At 36.3% G+C, this 17,869-nt stretch overlaps 1 protein-coding gene across 2 annotated transcripts in view; it reads right to left on the reverse strand.

Moving 5' to 3' along the window:
• Window positions 1–4,416: 4,416 nt before the first annotated feature.
• The window catches only part of LOC128982347 (5'-AMP-activated protein kinase catalytic subunit alpha-2-like), a 51,958-nt gene continuing 38,505 nt past the window's right edge, over window positions 4,417–17,869 (reverse strand). Inside the window, exons 2-7 of one of the 2 annotated variants that reach the window (XM_054401308.1) lie at window positions 16,947–17,175; window positions 15,407–15,454; window positions 11,316–11,405; window positions 10,077–10,147; window positions 7,072–7,240; window positions 4,417–6,178 (exon numbers count right to left, since the gene is read on the reverse strand). In XM_054401308.1, the coding sequence (XP_054257283.1) occupies window positions 6,087–6,178; window positions 7,072–7,240; window positions 10,077–10,147; window positions 11,316–11,405; window positions 15,407–15,454; window positions 16,947–17,175 (699 nt within the window). In that variant the 3' untranslated portion in view covers window positions 4,417–6,086. The remainder of the gene's footprint in view (window positions 6,179–7,071; window positions 7,241–10,076; window positions 10,148–11,315; window positions 11,406–15,406; window positions 15,455–16,946; window positions 17,176–17,869) is intronic. The other variant, XM_054401310.1, reaches the window with a different exon arrangement.

A 17,869-nucleotide genomic window follows, 5' to 3' on the forward strand; every position in this document is an offset into this window, starting at 1 on the left:
ACTTTTGATAAGATGTTTTGTATGAACATTTCATTTCATCCCTTTAAATGACAGTATATAGTGATAATTTTTTTGCAAACATATTAATATAATTTTATTTTAATAAAAATACTGCAATTGCAGAACTACTCCTAATAGTCTGTCAATGAAGGGGTCTTGTGCGTGGACAGAACCATTGATCATATACAATATACAATCACCGTGCGCACGGCTGAACGGGCTCGGGACTGCGGCGGCACTCTCCTGAGCCCGTTCAGCCGTGCGCACGGTGATAGTTTTATTTAAATGTTTTCGTCTTCATCAGTGTCGTGTTTTTATGTTTACGTGGTCAGACTATGTTTTTTCAATGTAAAATATTTTACGCGGTTGTTACACCAACAATGCAACTAAGTATGGAATAAGATGTTACCCCCCCCTACTAAAGAAGAAATAAAAGAAGCATTGAGACGAATGAAAAACTGGAAAGCTCCAGGAATTGACAATATCCCCCCTAATATCCTCAAGGCAAATCCAGACATGTTATGCTCCTTTTTAGAACCCCTATTAAAGAAGATCTGGGAAAGGGAAACAATACCAGAAGAATGGAATCAAGGAGTACTCATAAAGCTTCCAAAGAAAGGAGATCTGACAGACTGCAATAACTGGAGGGGAATCACACTGTTGCCAACCTGCAGTAAAATTCTTTCAAGAATAATTCTCAACAGAATTCGGAAACCCGTTGAAGAAGTCCTTCGTGAAGAACAAGCAGGATTCAGGGAATCTCGATCGACAACAGACCACATCAACACTTTGAGAATAATCATTGAACAGTTTGTGGAGTATCAAGCTTCATTATATATAGTTTTCGTAGATTTTGAAAAGGCCTTCGATTCTGTCAGTAGGAGGAAGATGTGGGCTGCAATGGAAGCTTTTGGAATTCCTCACAAAATCATAAGGCTCACACAAAAGATGTATGATGGATACATTTGCCAGGTGGAACACGCTGGGAGCCTCTCAGAACCAATCTCAGTGGAGTCTGGAGTAAAGCAGGGGTGCCTCTTGTCACCAATATTGTTTATAATGACGCTTGATTGCATGCTTCGGAAGGCAACAAATAGAAACCGAGGCATAAGGTGGGGGTTGCATGGCCGCCTAGAAGAACTGGATTTTGCAGACGACTTATGTCTCCTTGCAGAAAGCTTCCGTGACATTGAAATGAAACTAAATGATCTCCGTGTAGAAGCTTCAGATGTTGGGCTTAAAATAAATGGAAGGAAGACTATGGAAATGCGTATAAATGCACGTAACAATCAAGTCTTGCAGCTACACAACAAAGACATTGAGAGCGTAACTGAGTTTTGTTACCTTGGTAGCATGGTAGGACTGGATGGAGGAACAGACCTAGATATCAAAAGCAGAATTAGGAAGGCCAAGGGAGCGTTTGCCCAACTACGCCCTGTGTGGACATCAAGGCAGATTCTGCAGAAGACAAAATTAAGACTGTTCAACTCCAATGTCATGTCTGTCTTGCTATATGGCTGTGAGACCTGGAAGATTAACAACACAGAAGTGCAAAGCCTACAAGCATATGTCAATAGGTGCCTGCGGTACATTTTGAAAATCTGGTGGCCTAATGTGATAAGAAACGAAGATCTTTGGATGATAACCAAGCAAGAACCAATCAAAAAGATTATCACCAGAAGAAGGTGGAGATGGATTGGCCATACGTTGAGAAGGCCGCAGAGCTGTATAGCAAGACAGGCACTAGACTGGAATCCGCAGGGAAACAGAAAGCGGGGCAGGCCAAAAACAACATGGAGGAGAACCATAGAAAGAGACCTAGCAAGAAGACAGCTGACATGGAGACAGGCCAAGGCACTTGCTGAGGATCGAGACGGGTGGCGAGATTTCGTCGAGGCCCTATGTTCCACCTAGGAACTCACGGAAATAAGTCAAGTAAGTCATGGAATAACCTAGTGCAACAGCGGAGCAGAAGATGACCTAAAGGTCGAAACGTGCGTCCTCCATAAATATAACTGGATTGATTGACGTAAGTTGTAATTATTAATTTAAACATCAATCCGTTTGCTACAAATCAATCATGATACTAAATTAGTATTGCAGCCTGTGATAAATGTTAAGTATTCTTAAGATGATGGCTTGAAAAGGTAGTTTTGAAAACCAAAATCATTTAAAGCTATGGTTCCACAGGATGCGGAATCTCCGCCGTGCGGTGCGATTTTTTCCGCTGGGGAATTAAAACGACACTGGTTTAATGGAGTTCCCATGTGTGTGGTTCCACTGACTTGCGATTCCGCATCCCGAATTTTCGGTTCCGCATGGCGGAGAAATCGTACTGGTCTGAGAGCAGTAGCAGTGCGGATTCCGCCAGCGGAGAAGAGCCATCAAATATTGCGACCGTGCAGTTTCATTATGTCTTATGCTGTAAAAAGAGTTATAGATGAACGATTATAAAGTAACACCTATAATCGCAACAAACAACCGATTTTCAACAAACTAACTGTTAAAATAAATTATTATAATACATTTAACATAAACTGTCGAAAATGGTAGACCTGACGAACAATTATCCTGAGATGTTTGGGTATCAAGTGTTAAACGGGATCTCGTGATTGAAACACCTTAAGTTTTGTTAAATAAATAGCAAAAATAGGCCCCTTCACTGTCTCGATTCTTAAATATGTCACTTCGATCACTGTGACTTGACACTAACAAAGATAAAAGATCGACAACATCATCATCAATGTCATCATATAGCATCAAAGCCAAAAGGGCTTTCCTCTTTCTATCCATACTCGTCGCTAGTTTGGACAGAACTGAATCTCCGCAATGTTATTTTCGCAGTCTGTAGAACCACCCCTCTAGATTTTTCGCTGCGTAATTTTCCGCTGCGAAAAATTACGCACCGCATGGCGGAGATTCCGCATCCTGTGGAACCATAGCTTAATCTGTTCAATTAAAATATTCTCCAACTGGGTATATAAAGCTCAAGAAAAGCATTGAATTTTTAAAACTTAACTGACACAGAGAAACCAAGTAGACAGCGCAATAAACTATGTACGATTAATTGTGAGGCACCGTAAGCTCAATTGAGTGAAATCTCCCATGTCAATTTAAATTTAACTACCAAATTAAACTACTATTTCATCCTTAACTGACTTGGTACTGATTACACAAGGGGAAGATCTGCTTTGGATAGGCCCTACACCAGACTAACAACAGTACAGCAAAGTTTTGCTAGTATATCAGTAAAAATAGTAAATTGTTTTGCAAGTGAAATACTTGACATTCCTTGTACTCGGCTAAAACAAAAGTTGATGGTTTGGCTTGCTGACCAACCTTTTTACAGTTTAGATGAATTTTTTGCAGAATACAATTGTAATGGTAAAATTGTTATCTAGTTCTTACTTAGTCCCTAGTCAACTGTTACCTAGTCTTTCAAACACTTGTTTAAGTAGGTACCTCACTTTTGTTTCATATATATAGTTCTGTGTTTTTCAAATGATTTTAGCTTTATTTTCTTGTTGTCTTTGTTATATTTAAGTTTAATGAAGATTCCATGTTATAGGTCTATTGTAACATATGTTATTTAATGACCAATAAAGATTTATGATTTATGATTTATGATACTTTTCTACCATGATTAAATAAAGAAATTAATTACACAAATGATTAAACCCAATTATAAAATCCATTTATATAGTTTTATTACATCAGTTTATACGACAATTTCATTAGAAACCAAGTCTTTGTCTGCTAGCAGTTGACAGGAGGATTTAATGAAAACTTAACTATAGAAAAAAAGAGCACTAAAGTGTTTTGGAGTGGTTTGAGATGAACAGTGTTGATTCCTATCATATCAAAAAAATAATAAGGGTTTGGACGGCAGCCCATAAAATCGTTTGCGTTTGTGATATTTTATTCACAACGCCACTGGTGTGATCAATAAAATAACTTAGCTTAAAGCAAAATGAATCTGTTGCCGATTTGATTATCACGTCATATTTTCAAACTCCCGGCAGGGACCTGGCCGATGTTGGGTCCTAGCACCTTAATGTCTGTTTAAATATTGAACAGTTTACTACACTTTATATATCTTGTCAAGTTAAATGGTCATGTAGCTTTTGTTTTGAAAGAGATTTAATTACCAGTCTGTTATTAAAGTTACACATCGGTAGTTTTTTAAGGCCAAACATGGATCATTAGACTTATTAAAAAATCCTGGCTAAAAACAGCTGGTCTTGGTCAGCAACAAAGCCGTAAGGGTCGTCTTGTACACTTATATCCACCCAAGTGTGATCAGTGTCTTTAAAAAGTTACTAACAGATCGTTTTACAAACACATTGTAAAACTTTATTAACTGTGATGCCAGTTCAGAAATATTGTTCAAAGGATTTTGATTAAAACAAATCAAGATTAACATTTCTCTTTTATTTATAACACGACTTTAATAAAAATAAGATAGCATAATAAATTCTTTCATAGTGACTAAACTAAAAGTAACATTAATTTGCATATTCATATACACTAACAGTTCAACGTATCTACAAAAAAGCTTACACTGTACACTTGTAATTCGGATGTAGCATCATTATGGTTTGAGGAAAAGGGATTTAAAGTTATATAAAGTTCTATAAAGTTTTACCAAGTTAAATATGTTATTTCTAAATAGAATACGAGGCATATACACTTAAAATAAATATTTTTTTTTGGAAGATCAGCTTTTGAGATTTTAAGTCCTATTAATAACTCGGATACTATTTTCAATCAAATGAAAACGATATCAAAATATCTCTATTTAATAAATTTTTACAATATAAAATATTGAATTGGCTCACACAAAATTGCAAACAGATGGGAACATTCGGATTGCCCCTGTCCTGAGTAATAAAAATTTTAAACTCATGGGGGGATTGGAAACTTTTATCTTTAAATATAACTATTTGCATTACAAATATGTACGTTACTCAGTTGAAATGAAAAGGCATCACCATACAAAACAATATGACAAGCAATAAAAACGTTCTGTTTTTTTTTAATGTAGCATTTTAAATAGATTACAATAGGTATTAATTTCTTCGCATTCACCAAAATATAGTATAGTGAATATTCTCTGAACATTTTTGTCATTCCTAAAATCTTTGAAATTTTTATTATTAGATGCATCAAGCCAATGTTGTTTGACACCCTAGTTAATTCCTACTGTTAATAATACTTAATAAATTACTTAATAAAACACCCTACATTGAGTCCCTGGGATTGATTTACAGAGAGTAAACTAAAAAGAATAAATATTATAGAATTAAATAATGATGGTTTAAATAATTTTAAATAAAAATAACATGATAATAAGGTACATATATATAATATTATGATTTGTAAGTTACACTTGTCACTTGATAGAAGTAGTATGATCATTTCAAAATAACTTTTAAATTATCTATTTATTTAATACTAATATAAAAACGATGTAGTAAAGGTCAAGTTTATAACTGCAAAATTTATTTAACACCAGAAAACATTAGCATAAAAAGCTTAGAACCATAAAAGTCATAAAAACCATGTAAAAAGAAAATATTGTGATCTAATTAATTCCAAAATCATGTAACAATCGTATCTTTGTATATCACAGTTGTACATCCTGCATCTAGCCAAAGTTAAAAGAGAGTATTATAAATTCTCTACTACCTTAACTCATTACAACAACCCTTATACTATATCCAGTTACAATACAAAAGACCTTAATAAATTACAAAGGCAAACAGCTTTAAGGTATTCAATCACAGAAAAAAATTTAATTGAACAAAGATAAAACAAAATTATAGTTGTGGTAACATTATGGCCTGAAAAAGACCAGTAAACAAACAACGTAAAAAGTAAACAAATTGCAAAATGAGTACGTGAAAAAACTCAAAACTGATCTTGGTTAATACAAAGAATTGATCGCTATAAAGAAAATGTTTACAAATTACTGCGAGAACAACAACAAAATAAAGTATATGCAACAACATTTAAACAAACTTGAATCTTTAAAGGAAATTAAAACTAAAAAAGTAAGAATATTGACGAGGTAACTGAATGAAGGTTTAGCGTGCCAGTTGGGTGATAAGAGCAGCACACATCTCAAAAAAGAACATGATGTTATGTCCCGGGCACATTTGCTGTATCTTGTCAGGGTCTGGAAAACACAATATAAATTAACCTGCGAATAGAGGAGTTAGGGTGGGTGGAATAGGGTCTATGGTGGAGAGCCTAGAGATTCAATTAAGGGGAAGAGAGGGGGAATAGTTATTTGTGCAACTAGTGAGAAAAGTGAGCAATTGACTCACTCGAGAGAAATCCTTACTCACGAGCCGTAGGCGAGTGAGGAATGGTTTCTCGAGTGAGGCAATTGTACTTTGAACTCGAGTTGCACATTATACTTTTCCTACAGTTACCATAAAACAAATAAATTGGTGAAGAAACATAACCTATTTTTACACAGAAGTGAACTTTTAATAAAACATTTAATGTGAAGTGACAAATACAACAGTACAACAGCTGACCAGCTGATTTACAGCCAGTGCTGCCAACGTATTTCGCGCGCATACGACGTTGCCTGCATGTTACGCGCTCACTATTTCGTGCCTTCACGTTGCAAATCTGGAGTGAGACAAAGTAATTAGAGTGAGACAATGTTAACATTGTCTCACTGATGAGCGAATTGGCCACTTTGCTTTCTCAAATCAGTGAGAGAACATGTACATTGTTAGGTAACTGTAGGAAAAAGCATTATTTCTCCTATTTTGATTAAAACAAGTGAGAAAAAGTCTATAGACCATTCATAGTCACATCAACTATAGTTTGGTGGTGTGGGGACATAGCCACACAACCCAGAGTGAGCTGCTGCTTGAGAAGAAGACTAAGACAATCATTGCATCCTCTGGCACCTTAATTAGTGTAGACAAAATAATAGACACAATCTATCCAACCTATGATGGTCAAGGATGAAATAATCAAGTATTCTAAGTATATCATCTATTGGACACTAACTTAACAGCTAATATGAAATGTTGATGATAGTTCCAATACCTTGAAAAGATAAGGCTGCTGAATCTTCTTCATTACTGAGACTTTTGAAGTCAAGTAAGTAACTCTTGTAGTCCACCTGATAAAGCTGAAGAGACATCTTGGTATACTCAGAATCTGCAGTCTTGCGATGGCGCACACGGACGTGGTAAGGATTTACAACTTTCCATTCCTGAAAATATCAACCAATTTAATGCCAAAGCCAAACATCAAAGTAGGTATTTTACCTACAACAGTTTTTTTTAAAAGTAGCCCGTTTCAGTGCAGTCCTTAGGATTGAAAAGTTTCACATAACAGCATTGTTTACTTCCATAACAGCATAGTTTTACTCATAACAACACGGGTAACGGACCAATGAGGTTCAAGGATTGAGAAAGAACAAGTAAAATTGTAATGATTCGAACTTCAACTAATTAGCTGTTCAGGCCAATTTAATTGTGTTTGGTACAATGTTTCGTTGCATCACTGTCAGTGGAAATGAGATGTTATAAACAAAAACATAACCTCTCTTAGAAGTTATGAGTAGTGATTTTTAGTAATTAATTTTTAGTAACACTGTTGAAGGTAAAGTCGTGTACGCAAATCGCGTAAATAGTGTTAACGACACTCGTAGAAGTTTTTAAGGCACTCGCCAAGGCTCGTACCTTAAATTTTCTACTTGTGTTGTTGTTGTTAACACTATCTTTAGACAATCGTTGCGTAAACTACTATATTCTATTGTTTATGTGCTATAGACATTGCTAATATCACCAAAACATTTTCTTATTTTTATAAACTGTCCATAGCTTTCCAGTGCCTTGTAGTTTTAATTCCCAAGTCTCTATAGACAAAAAGCAATCCGTCAAACATTGGAAAATAGTGACAGAAGTTTTGTATGCATTGCATCAATCCCATCTTCGGAGCAAACTACAATTCAAGATGAATTGCTGCAATGCATCAGAAACGTCTCCCATTTTCTTTGTCAATCCATCGTTTAGCTCATTCATTAGCTTATTCAACGCGTTCATCTCTTGATTCCACAGTCTACTTTGACCTGGGAAGACTGCCCTTAAGAGTCCTTGGAACCTAGACGTTCTAACTCATAAAACAATTTAAAAACTAAAAAAAGAATACTTCCAAACCTCACAGTACACTAGATATTTATATTGCAATCACTTTATTTATTTTCATCCTAAGAGTGTTGTCCATAAATTAAGGTCTCTATCGTGCTCCCATTGCAGCCACGCCAGCTAGTTCAAATCTGAGACCAATGTCGTGGTCCTTACTTCATCCACTACTATTCTAGCCGATTCCCACCTCTATGACAGGATTAGTCCTTCCTATCATAGTATTCAAAACGCTGAGAGAGAAAATCAAATTTTCTCTAGTCTCCTCAACATCACAATTCAAAACATCTAGTTACAAGTTGGAAGCTTGAATTCTTTAATCCACCCAGCAGCCAAAATCCTCACTATCTTCATAGTGCCCAGCTTGCCGGGCAAGGCCCTATCTTGTGATCGAATGTTGCCAGGGAGTTAATAGGCTATATATAGCTCTGCAAGAGGTTTATATCACACATTTCCTCACTCAATAGCTAACTCTCATTATACACTAATTTACCACCAAACACAATAGTATTATAGGCCTATCATGTTATGGTTACAACCTAGGTTAGCTGGCTAACCTATAACCTTGGTTAGGGATCCTAGGCTATGCCTATGTTCACGCCAGGGATAGGCTATTAATGGTCTTGGTTTACCCTTCCTCAAAATAGGAGCCACACAACTTAAAAAAAATTACTGAATAGTACAAATTTACTTAAAAGGACTAATTTTACAATTATTATAGCCTACTGAAAAATATTAGAGATGTGTCAAACCCCATAATCGCAAAAAAATTAAGGACATATCCCGCACTCGTGAAGATGTCATTGTCATATTTCGCAAGAGCAGCAAAGTCCTGAGCATTTCCCGTGTCGTTTAGTTATCAGTATTATCTTCCACAATCACGGCAAAATCTTTACCATATTATCCTGTGGTTGCAAAGCATCATGATCGTCAACCGCCATCACAGAAACTATCGTCATCTGCAATCGCGATAAAGGTGTGAATTTTTAGATGCCTGGATCCTTGCAGACAGGTTCTGAGATCATGATTACATTGTGATTGTGAAATCTTGAATCGAGCTCGAAAACTTAAGCCGCTCGCACACTTCTACTGCTAATACAAATCATGCAGTTTTTTATCAAAATTATGTGTTATTTTCTTAGGTACTTACTATTGTAGCAACGGAAAAATTAATAGCTCCACTTTGTACAACCATCAAGTTTAGTGTAGCTTCAAACCGGTCATTAATATTGGACAAAATTATGATATATAAAAATTATCTTAACTTTTTTCTTATGGGGCTGGGGTATCATCACCCCTTACTACCTCAACCTAAAAGATCTTTTGTAGCACCCTTTTAGCTTAGTCACCCAACTGAAGTCTTCTTGCGAAGCTGCTCAGTTGGTGCACACCCATTTCTTGTATTTCAGTACCATCGGGAATGCCTTTCCTAGGTGTTTCAACCTCTTCTGGGCTATCGCCGGACATTCCAGACATATGTGCTCAGCGGATTCTGTTTCGTAGAGGCAGAATCTGCACTGGTCCGTCTGTCCCTATTGTCTTGAGGTACTTCCTTACATAGCCATGCCCTGTAAGTAGACCTATCAAGAGGCTTATTTCCCCTTTTTGGAGGTCGAAGATGTTTCTACATTCCATACTAAGAGGATTGATGAGCATCTTTGATTATCTTAGCTTACTAACCTTAATATTAATTTATTAAGTACTTGAAAGTCTAACATTCTGAATCCGAAAATATTCAAACCCGAAACCTCGCAATATCTAATCCAACTCGATGTGAGCCTTGACTCTCCGATCCAAACTGAAATATCACTATCCACACACCTCTGAAAGGTACCATCATAAATTACATTAGTAAGAATAAAAAAAAAAAAACTAATTTCTAAGCAGTAAAAGTTTACTTACAAAATTCAAGGCTTTCATGGCTCGATAAACTTCATTCATGATATCATTGGGCTTGCTTTGCGAGCGGATGCCTGGAAAGAACAGGAAGTAGGCTTAAAATAAAACACTGGTAATTATCATAAGTCTGAAATAGATGGCTGAAGGATTAAATTTACAGTAAACAAGTTTCATTACTCATATTTCCTCATTTTTTCAGGTATGTGTGGATTTTTGGGTGACAAACACAAATGGAGATTATGGTATTGATTTTATTTCAAAATAAATTAGTTGTAAAATGTATTCGATGCAGACATAAAATTATGTAAAACCACACCAAAATCTCGGCATCTACATAATGAGTTAATTATCCAGGGGTGAACCCTGGATTTGAATCGAGCTACTATCAATATAGTTATGTCAGTCCAATAAAGCACTGTAGCCCTTATGAAGTGTATGGCTGCAGCGGCACGGTTCACTATTAGGTGATCGGAACACAAGTCTAGTTCTGAGTATTACAGCGTGCAATCCATTTGAATTATAGAGATCGATAGGGTCTACTTAATACTTATAAAGTGAGAAGGGAAGCTACTTACACACAACACTTACAAGAATAATTCTAGGATTGTGACAGGCCTGGTCATTAATACCACTGGAGGAACAAGTTTGAATGGGAATAGTAGAATGAATGGGAATAGTTTGAATGTACAGGTGAAGAGGAAAGCAGATTTTAAATGCATGTTTTTGGAATTGTAGTCACACTTTACTGGTCTATAAAGTATATCTTCACTTGAAGTTGAGCAGTACATCATTTGCTTGGGTTCGATAAGTATCAATACTAAATACTTAATACTAAATAGCCTCAACCTAAATACTTGTGGCTTTTGCCCATAAACTCAAATGACAAACAAACACAAACAGCAAAACTTAAACAATGCTAAGTTGCAAAAACCATCAACAAGCAACAGCTAGTGGGGCAAGTATCTAGCGATGGGCAAAAAATGCCATCTATAATCTTAAGTGTTTATCAGACCAGGAACCAGGATCTAGTCAGTGCTCTAGGAACAGGAATCGATTGATATTGAAGATTTGGTGCCAAACTCAGTGACACAGTCTACAAGTCGTAATAACAGTGACAAATATGAAAATGCAACTTTACAAATGACTACACTATCTTCTAATGGTGCTAGCTGGATAGGCGCAGTGCACGAAAATATACTAGCTAATGTGTATTAAGGGTTAACTACAAAATACAAATGTTACCTAAGTGCCATTTGGCACGCTTGACTGGAGTTCCTCGGTTCGGTCTTGGATCTCCACCACTCATCTGACTCATGGCACGCTCTCTCAGAGCTGGAACAAATAAAGGTCTTGTTATTGATAGGTTATTGGTTGTTTGTAAAATAAAATTGGCATCTCACTATTAGTCCTGTTTCCAAATACTACAAGCAAAAAACCTTGTACAGTAGAGTCCCGCAAACTCGGCGTAATGTGGACTGGAAGGGTGCCGAGTTTGTGAAATGCCGGGTTATCGGGAACTAGGGTTAAAAATAAGAACAATACAATTTTTATTCCTTTTAGCTGCCTTATTAATTTATATTTATATTACAAGTCAGTATGAAGTCATTAGATATAGTACAACAAATCCTTGATACGAGTTGCGAATGATTTAACTTGAGCCCAAGTTTAACTCGGACTCAAAAAATCACTAATTTTCTGAGCCAGGTGATGGCCGAGTTATCCAGACTGCCGGGTTATCGAGTGCCGAGTTTGCGGGACTCTACTGTATCACAATGTTCTAGACAAACAATTACATAGTTTAAGGTCAAAATGTGTTGTTTAAAATTTTCTCTGTAACTTTTTAAGTGGATGGATATGTTTTTTGAAAAATTAATTTTTGTCACCATGTGAAAATCAAAAAGTTGTAAGCAACGTGCATAAATAAGCCACACATTGAGCAAAACACGTTTAAAATTCTAAGTATTTTATTTTTAATTTTATTGAAATGTTTGATACTACTAAAATACTGTTAGATATACAAATATTTGTTACTGTAAAATTTTCAATATCTTAAGATAACTATAATTTGAATTAGATCAGTTTTTACCAAGAACCTTTTATCATTGACTATACACAGAATAGACTTTCCATGTAATGTAAAAATTTGAAGTAAAAAAAAAAAACGTGGTTGAGATGGTCACCAACTAAACAATATTCTGTGTTAAGAGATAAATCAATCAGCTGTTTGCTATGATACTGCATTGGTTTGAAATAATATTCAACCCAATACACTAGTAAACTCCGGTGAGATGGTCCTGAACTTCATCTATTTTTTTTGGCTTCAAACTTTCATATCACATGGGAAGTATATTCTGTATAAAGTCAATGCTTTTATTTAATATATATTTGTGTGATTAAAATTATTCAAAAAAAATATTAAGTAAAATTAATAATTATTTGATTTCGATTCTCTACTCAACTCAATGAAATTTAATGAAGATATTTTGAGGAATTTGGTGACTTAAGCAGTAAAGTAAAACAGATTAGCGAACTTCAAAATGACCAAACTCGCATATTATGCTGGATCAAAATTATTGTGAAACATATTTTTTTAACTCTCTATATTATAATAATTTGAAAACTGAACAGTTAAAAAATGTCTGAAAAAGGCAGAACATCTTTAAATTAATGAGTTAGAAGAACAGAGTTTGGTCAAAGAAAAAAGCGTATTGTTTGACAACCACAAACCTGAATTTTACTTCAACAATGTTATGTTCTGTAAGTATTTTGAACCTGACGATTTTGAGCTTTATACTTACTTGTGATTACTATCAGAAAAAAAAACAAACATTTCAATTGCAGCTTTTAGTTTGGACGATTTTTGGCAACAAAATATGTTTTAAATCAACAAATCCATTTCTAACATCCAAACTACTTTGAACTATATCCTATGATCCTCAGTTGATAACCATAACTAGATGGTCAATAAATGTAACTAAAAAATGCACTTTTGTAGCAAACCAAGCATATGCTGTATTAGTGATGGCACTAGTATTATGTGTTAAGTTAAGCGATTAAAAAAGCATATTAGAAGTTGAACTATACACTACTCTCTGTTTAAACAGGGTGTCTAGTTTATTTCCATTATAAAATTCAAGACTAATTCCAGACTTTTCAAGACTAATTCCAAATTTTTCAAGACTAGTTTTTCAACAATTAGTGCGTGTTGATACCAAAATGTATCGATTCTCGATTCTTGATACCGATACCAATTTTTATAGCTTAACCAAATTTTCTATATAATACTACACCAACCCCTGTCTTTGTCATAAAGGAGTATTATGATAATGTGGTGTTTTCAAGTAAAAAAATAATGCAGCAATAAAAAATTCTAACTAGCAAATTTGGTTTGGCAAATTTAATTTTTTATCATGAAATCTTCCACGTACCGTACGTTTAGACATCATTATTGACTGCAGCGGTTACAGAAACGTGATCGTCGTCGTCCGCGATCACGGCAAAATCATGAATATTTTCCGCGGCCTTGTAGACATCAATGACATCATTGTCATCTCCCGCGGTCACGGAAATGTCATCGTCGTCGTCCGCGATCGCGACAATATCAAGAACATTTCCCGCGGCCGAGCAGATATCATCGTCGTCTCCCGCGGTCACGGAAACGTCATCGTCATCTCCCGCGGTCACGGAAACGTCATCGTCGTCGTCCGAGATAGCGGCCAAATCATGAACATTTCCTGCGGCTGTTTAGACATCACCGTCATCTCTCGTGGTCACGGAAACGTTATCGTCGTCTCCCGTGGTCACGGAAACATCATCACCGTCGTCCGCGATAGCGACAAAATAATGAAAATTCCTTGCGGCCGTGTAGACATCATCATTGACTCCCACGGCCACGGAAACGTCATCGTCGTCTCCCGCGGTCACGGAAACGTCATCGTCATCTCCTGCGGTCACGGGAACGTCATCGTTGACTCTCGTGGTCACGGAAACGTTATCGTCGACTCCCGCGGTCACGGTAACGTTATCGTCGTCCCCAGCGGTCACGGAAACGTTATCGTCGTCCCCAGCGGTCACGGAAACGTCATCGTCATCTCCTGCGGTCACGGGAACGTCATCGTTGACTCTCGTGGTCACGGAAACGTTATCGTCGACTCCCGCGGTCACGGTAACGTTATCGTCGTCCCCAGCGGTCACGGAAACGTTATCGTCGTCCCCAGCGGTCACGGAAACGTAATCGCCGTCGTCCGCGATCGCGATAAAATCATGAACAATTCCCGCGGCCGAGCAGATATCATCGTCGTCTCCCGCGGTCACGGAAACGTCATCGTTGTCCCCAGCGGTCACGGTAACGTTATCGTCGTCCCCAGCGGTCACGGAAACGTCATCGTCGTCTCCCGCGGTCACGGAAACGTCATCGTCATCTCCTGCGGTCACGGGAACGTCATCGTTGACTCTCGTGGTCACGGAAACGTTATCGTCGACTCCCGCGGTCACGGTAACGTTATCGTCGTCCCCAGCGGTCACGGAAACGTTATCGTCGTCCCCAGCGGTCACGGAAACGTAATCGTCGTCGTCCGCGATCGCGATAAAATCATGAACAATTCCCGCGGCCGAGCAGATATCATCGTCGTCTCCCGCGGTCACGGAAACGTCATCGTTGTCTCCCGCGGTCACGGAAACGTCATCATCATCTCCCGCGGTCACGGAAACGTCATCTTCGTCGTCCACTATCGCGGCAAAATCGTGAACATTTCCCGAGGCCGTGTAGACATCATCATCGGCTTTCGCGGTTACGTAAACGCAAGACGACGATCGCGGCAAAATCATGGAAATTCCCGACTTTGAAATCAAATTTAAGACTAAATCCCGACTTTTCAAGACCATTTTGAAATTCAATACTAATTCCCGACTTTCCCGATTTTCCCGACTACTAGACACCCTGTTTAAAAGTTATCGTTTAAAGCTAGTACTAACATATCTACCTCCTGTTTTAAAATGGTTTTATACATTAGGTTAGCATTTTAAACTACTTTAGGTTAAACATTTATTTTTGCCTAATAAGTTTAAAACAAGAAATAATGGTAAATAGATAAATAAGGAACTGTAGCCTATGAAGATTTTACTGCTCTTTTACTGAGCAAAAGGTTTTGTATCCGTACCAGTTTTTCTAAGATTATTTCAGCCTAAAGAGTTATCTTTGTTACAGTTTAGACAGCATTATAACTTGATTATTGGTATATGTCTTAATACTATAATACCCAGCATTGATCACCAGCCCGGTATTATTAAGCACCAGGTTTTATCTGTAGTTAAATAATTGCAATCAACACTACCTATTGAATCATTTCCCCCAGATAGGGAGAGAGCTCGTTCTCTGGAAACTGAAACATGACACAGCATTCACACAAAGACACGATACAATATCACTTGATTAGGAGTCTGTCGGGTCATTTATGGTGGTCAAAGGTGTTCCAATGTTTACATTTTTGGGCCGAGCTTTTATTTTCATGATACTGTCAGAAATATTATATCAATATTTACTGCTTTCCACCACAATCGTAGAAAGTGTCTTCAAATATTGCAGATTTCAAAATTCATTATTTAGCTGCAATCACAAGGAGACGTTCAAGATTGCATTGCGATCCTAGTAGATAATGAACAATATACCGATTGTAGGCTAGTATTACAATTAATATTTGATTAAATCAATACTTCCCAAACAAGAAAATTTTGGCCCAAGACACCATGATCAAAATATTTTACCCGACTTGACCCAAAGTAAAAAAGTCTGGCCCGCAGACCCCTATAAGACTAAAAATGCATGTTGCTTAGATTATACAAACTGTTTGGTGAATTTCTGCAAGAAACATTTCAAGAGATTTACAAAAATACATTATCTTATTCAGAAATGAGATTTCATCAAACAATAGTTTTATGGTTGAACAAATTTTGAGATTAAATTTATAACTAAAAAATACAGTGATAAGATATTAGTGAATGTAATTTAAATATTTAGGAATATTAAATATAATTTTAATTAGGAAGTTAAACCGTCCTCTCCTTTTTTTCTAGTTATTATAATTTGGAAAAGGAGCAATATTAAAATGAAAGTCAGAATTCACATCTAACCAATGTTTGTTATAAATTCACAGTTCACATTTCAAAGTTTGAATGGAGTCGGTGTTTACCTATTATTTATTACAGGAAATTATTGATTTTGTTGGTTTCAAGCGTTTAAACTTAACTACACATTTATATTTTTGTATAGAATAAAAACTCTTTCTCCATACTCTCTCTCATTTTCCTTTTCTTAGTTATAAGAAAATTCACCCCCACCCCTGGGTTTAATTGCCCTGTTACTTTTTTTAAGTTCCTAATTTAATGTCATAGTTTATCCTTTCATATTAAATATTTGGGTTAATAAGACTTCAGGCAAATTGAATTGTCAAATATTTCAACCGAGTAAGAAACAAGAAGAATGTTTACATCTTACTATGTTTTTCTGTGCGTTTCTTTCAATAATAAGCTCATGAACTACTGTTATTTTGATGTATTATCAAGCTAATCTATAAATTTTACCTACACGTTACCTAGTAAAAGATAATAATCTTTTAAAATTTATAACTGTAACAAGAAGTTATGACGTCTGTATTATATGACATGATCACTCAATGAATTAAATACTGCTGATGATTATTAATTGTTTATGGTTTATATTTTTCTAGTCAGATACTACAAAGTGTACAGGTTTAGAGATTTTAAATTTCACCTCCTTAAATTTTCAGTAAAAACAATACACCACAGAAGATATTATATTAACTTGAATAATCGTTCAGAGAACATTGATCTTGAACATATAGGTACTCAACATACGTGCAATTCTCTCTGGATGGGGCTTGATGGGGCTGGGGGCGAGCTCTGAAGGACTGAAGGACACAGGTGGAGGGCTGCTGGCTACGTAGAAATCCTTGAGTTCTGCCTTGGCCGCCTCATCAGCTATACGCTTGTTGTCAATCACCAGGTGATAAGCGATGCCCAGCTGGTCGTGAGGGTCTCCACTTAACAATGCGTTGTGCACTTCGTGTTCTTTCACACCAAACTTCTAAAAAAGAGTTTAACATTAACAGGATGTTACTTGACAACGGTGGAAGCTTTAATAGCAAAGGTCTCCAAGAATTAGTAGAAATATTTGAGTGCAGGTTATTGCTCAATAGCGAACCTAATTAAGTGTTGACATAAACAAATTGCAGTTGTTTCAAAATTAAAAGTTGAAATTAGTTTAAATTTAAAAAAAAATTTTGAGTAGAAATAATTCTAGTACTATTGTCATTGAAGTTAAAAATAGTAGCCTAGCTTGTGTTTTGGCAGCTGTTTGATTAAGTTAAATCTGTCTTAGAGAAGTGATTCCAGCAATTTCAAAAACTTATGACTCATTTTGAAAGTTATGCAACTTTCAAAAATGGCATTATCATTGAATCACAAGTGGTCAGCATCTACCAACTAATCAAAGGGATTGAAAACACCAGACAGTTAGCTGATCTATGCTATTAAAAAGTAAATAAATAATTCTACTATTTACAAAACTGTGCTTATTATAAGAATTGAGTTTAAGTTTGGTTTGACTTATATTTTTAAATTCTACAACTACACTAGATCTATTAAAAAATATTGTTCTTAGAGCACTTTGTGGTCCCGGATCAATGAAAAAAAAAAATGTTCATGGCTTTCCAGGCTCTTTGAAACATGGAACCAGTTTCTATTGAATTCTGGGAACGGGCCTTCTCTGGATGGCTCAC

This window comes from Macrosteles quadrilineatus, unplaced genomic scaffold, assembly GCF_028750875.1.
Source record: "Macrosteles quadrilineatus isolate MER2022 unplaced genomic scaffold, UCM_ALF_1.0 Scaffold_210__1_contigs__length_175684, whole genome shotgun sequence".
NCBI classification, from domain to species: Eukaryota; Metazoa; Arthropoda; class Insecta; order Hemiptera; family Cicadellidae; genus Macrosteles; species Macrosteles quadrilineatus.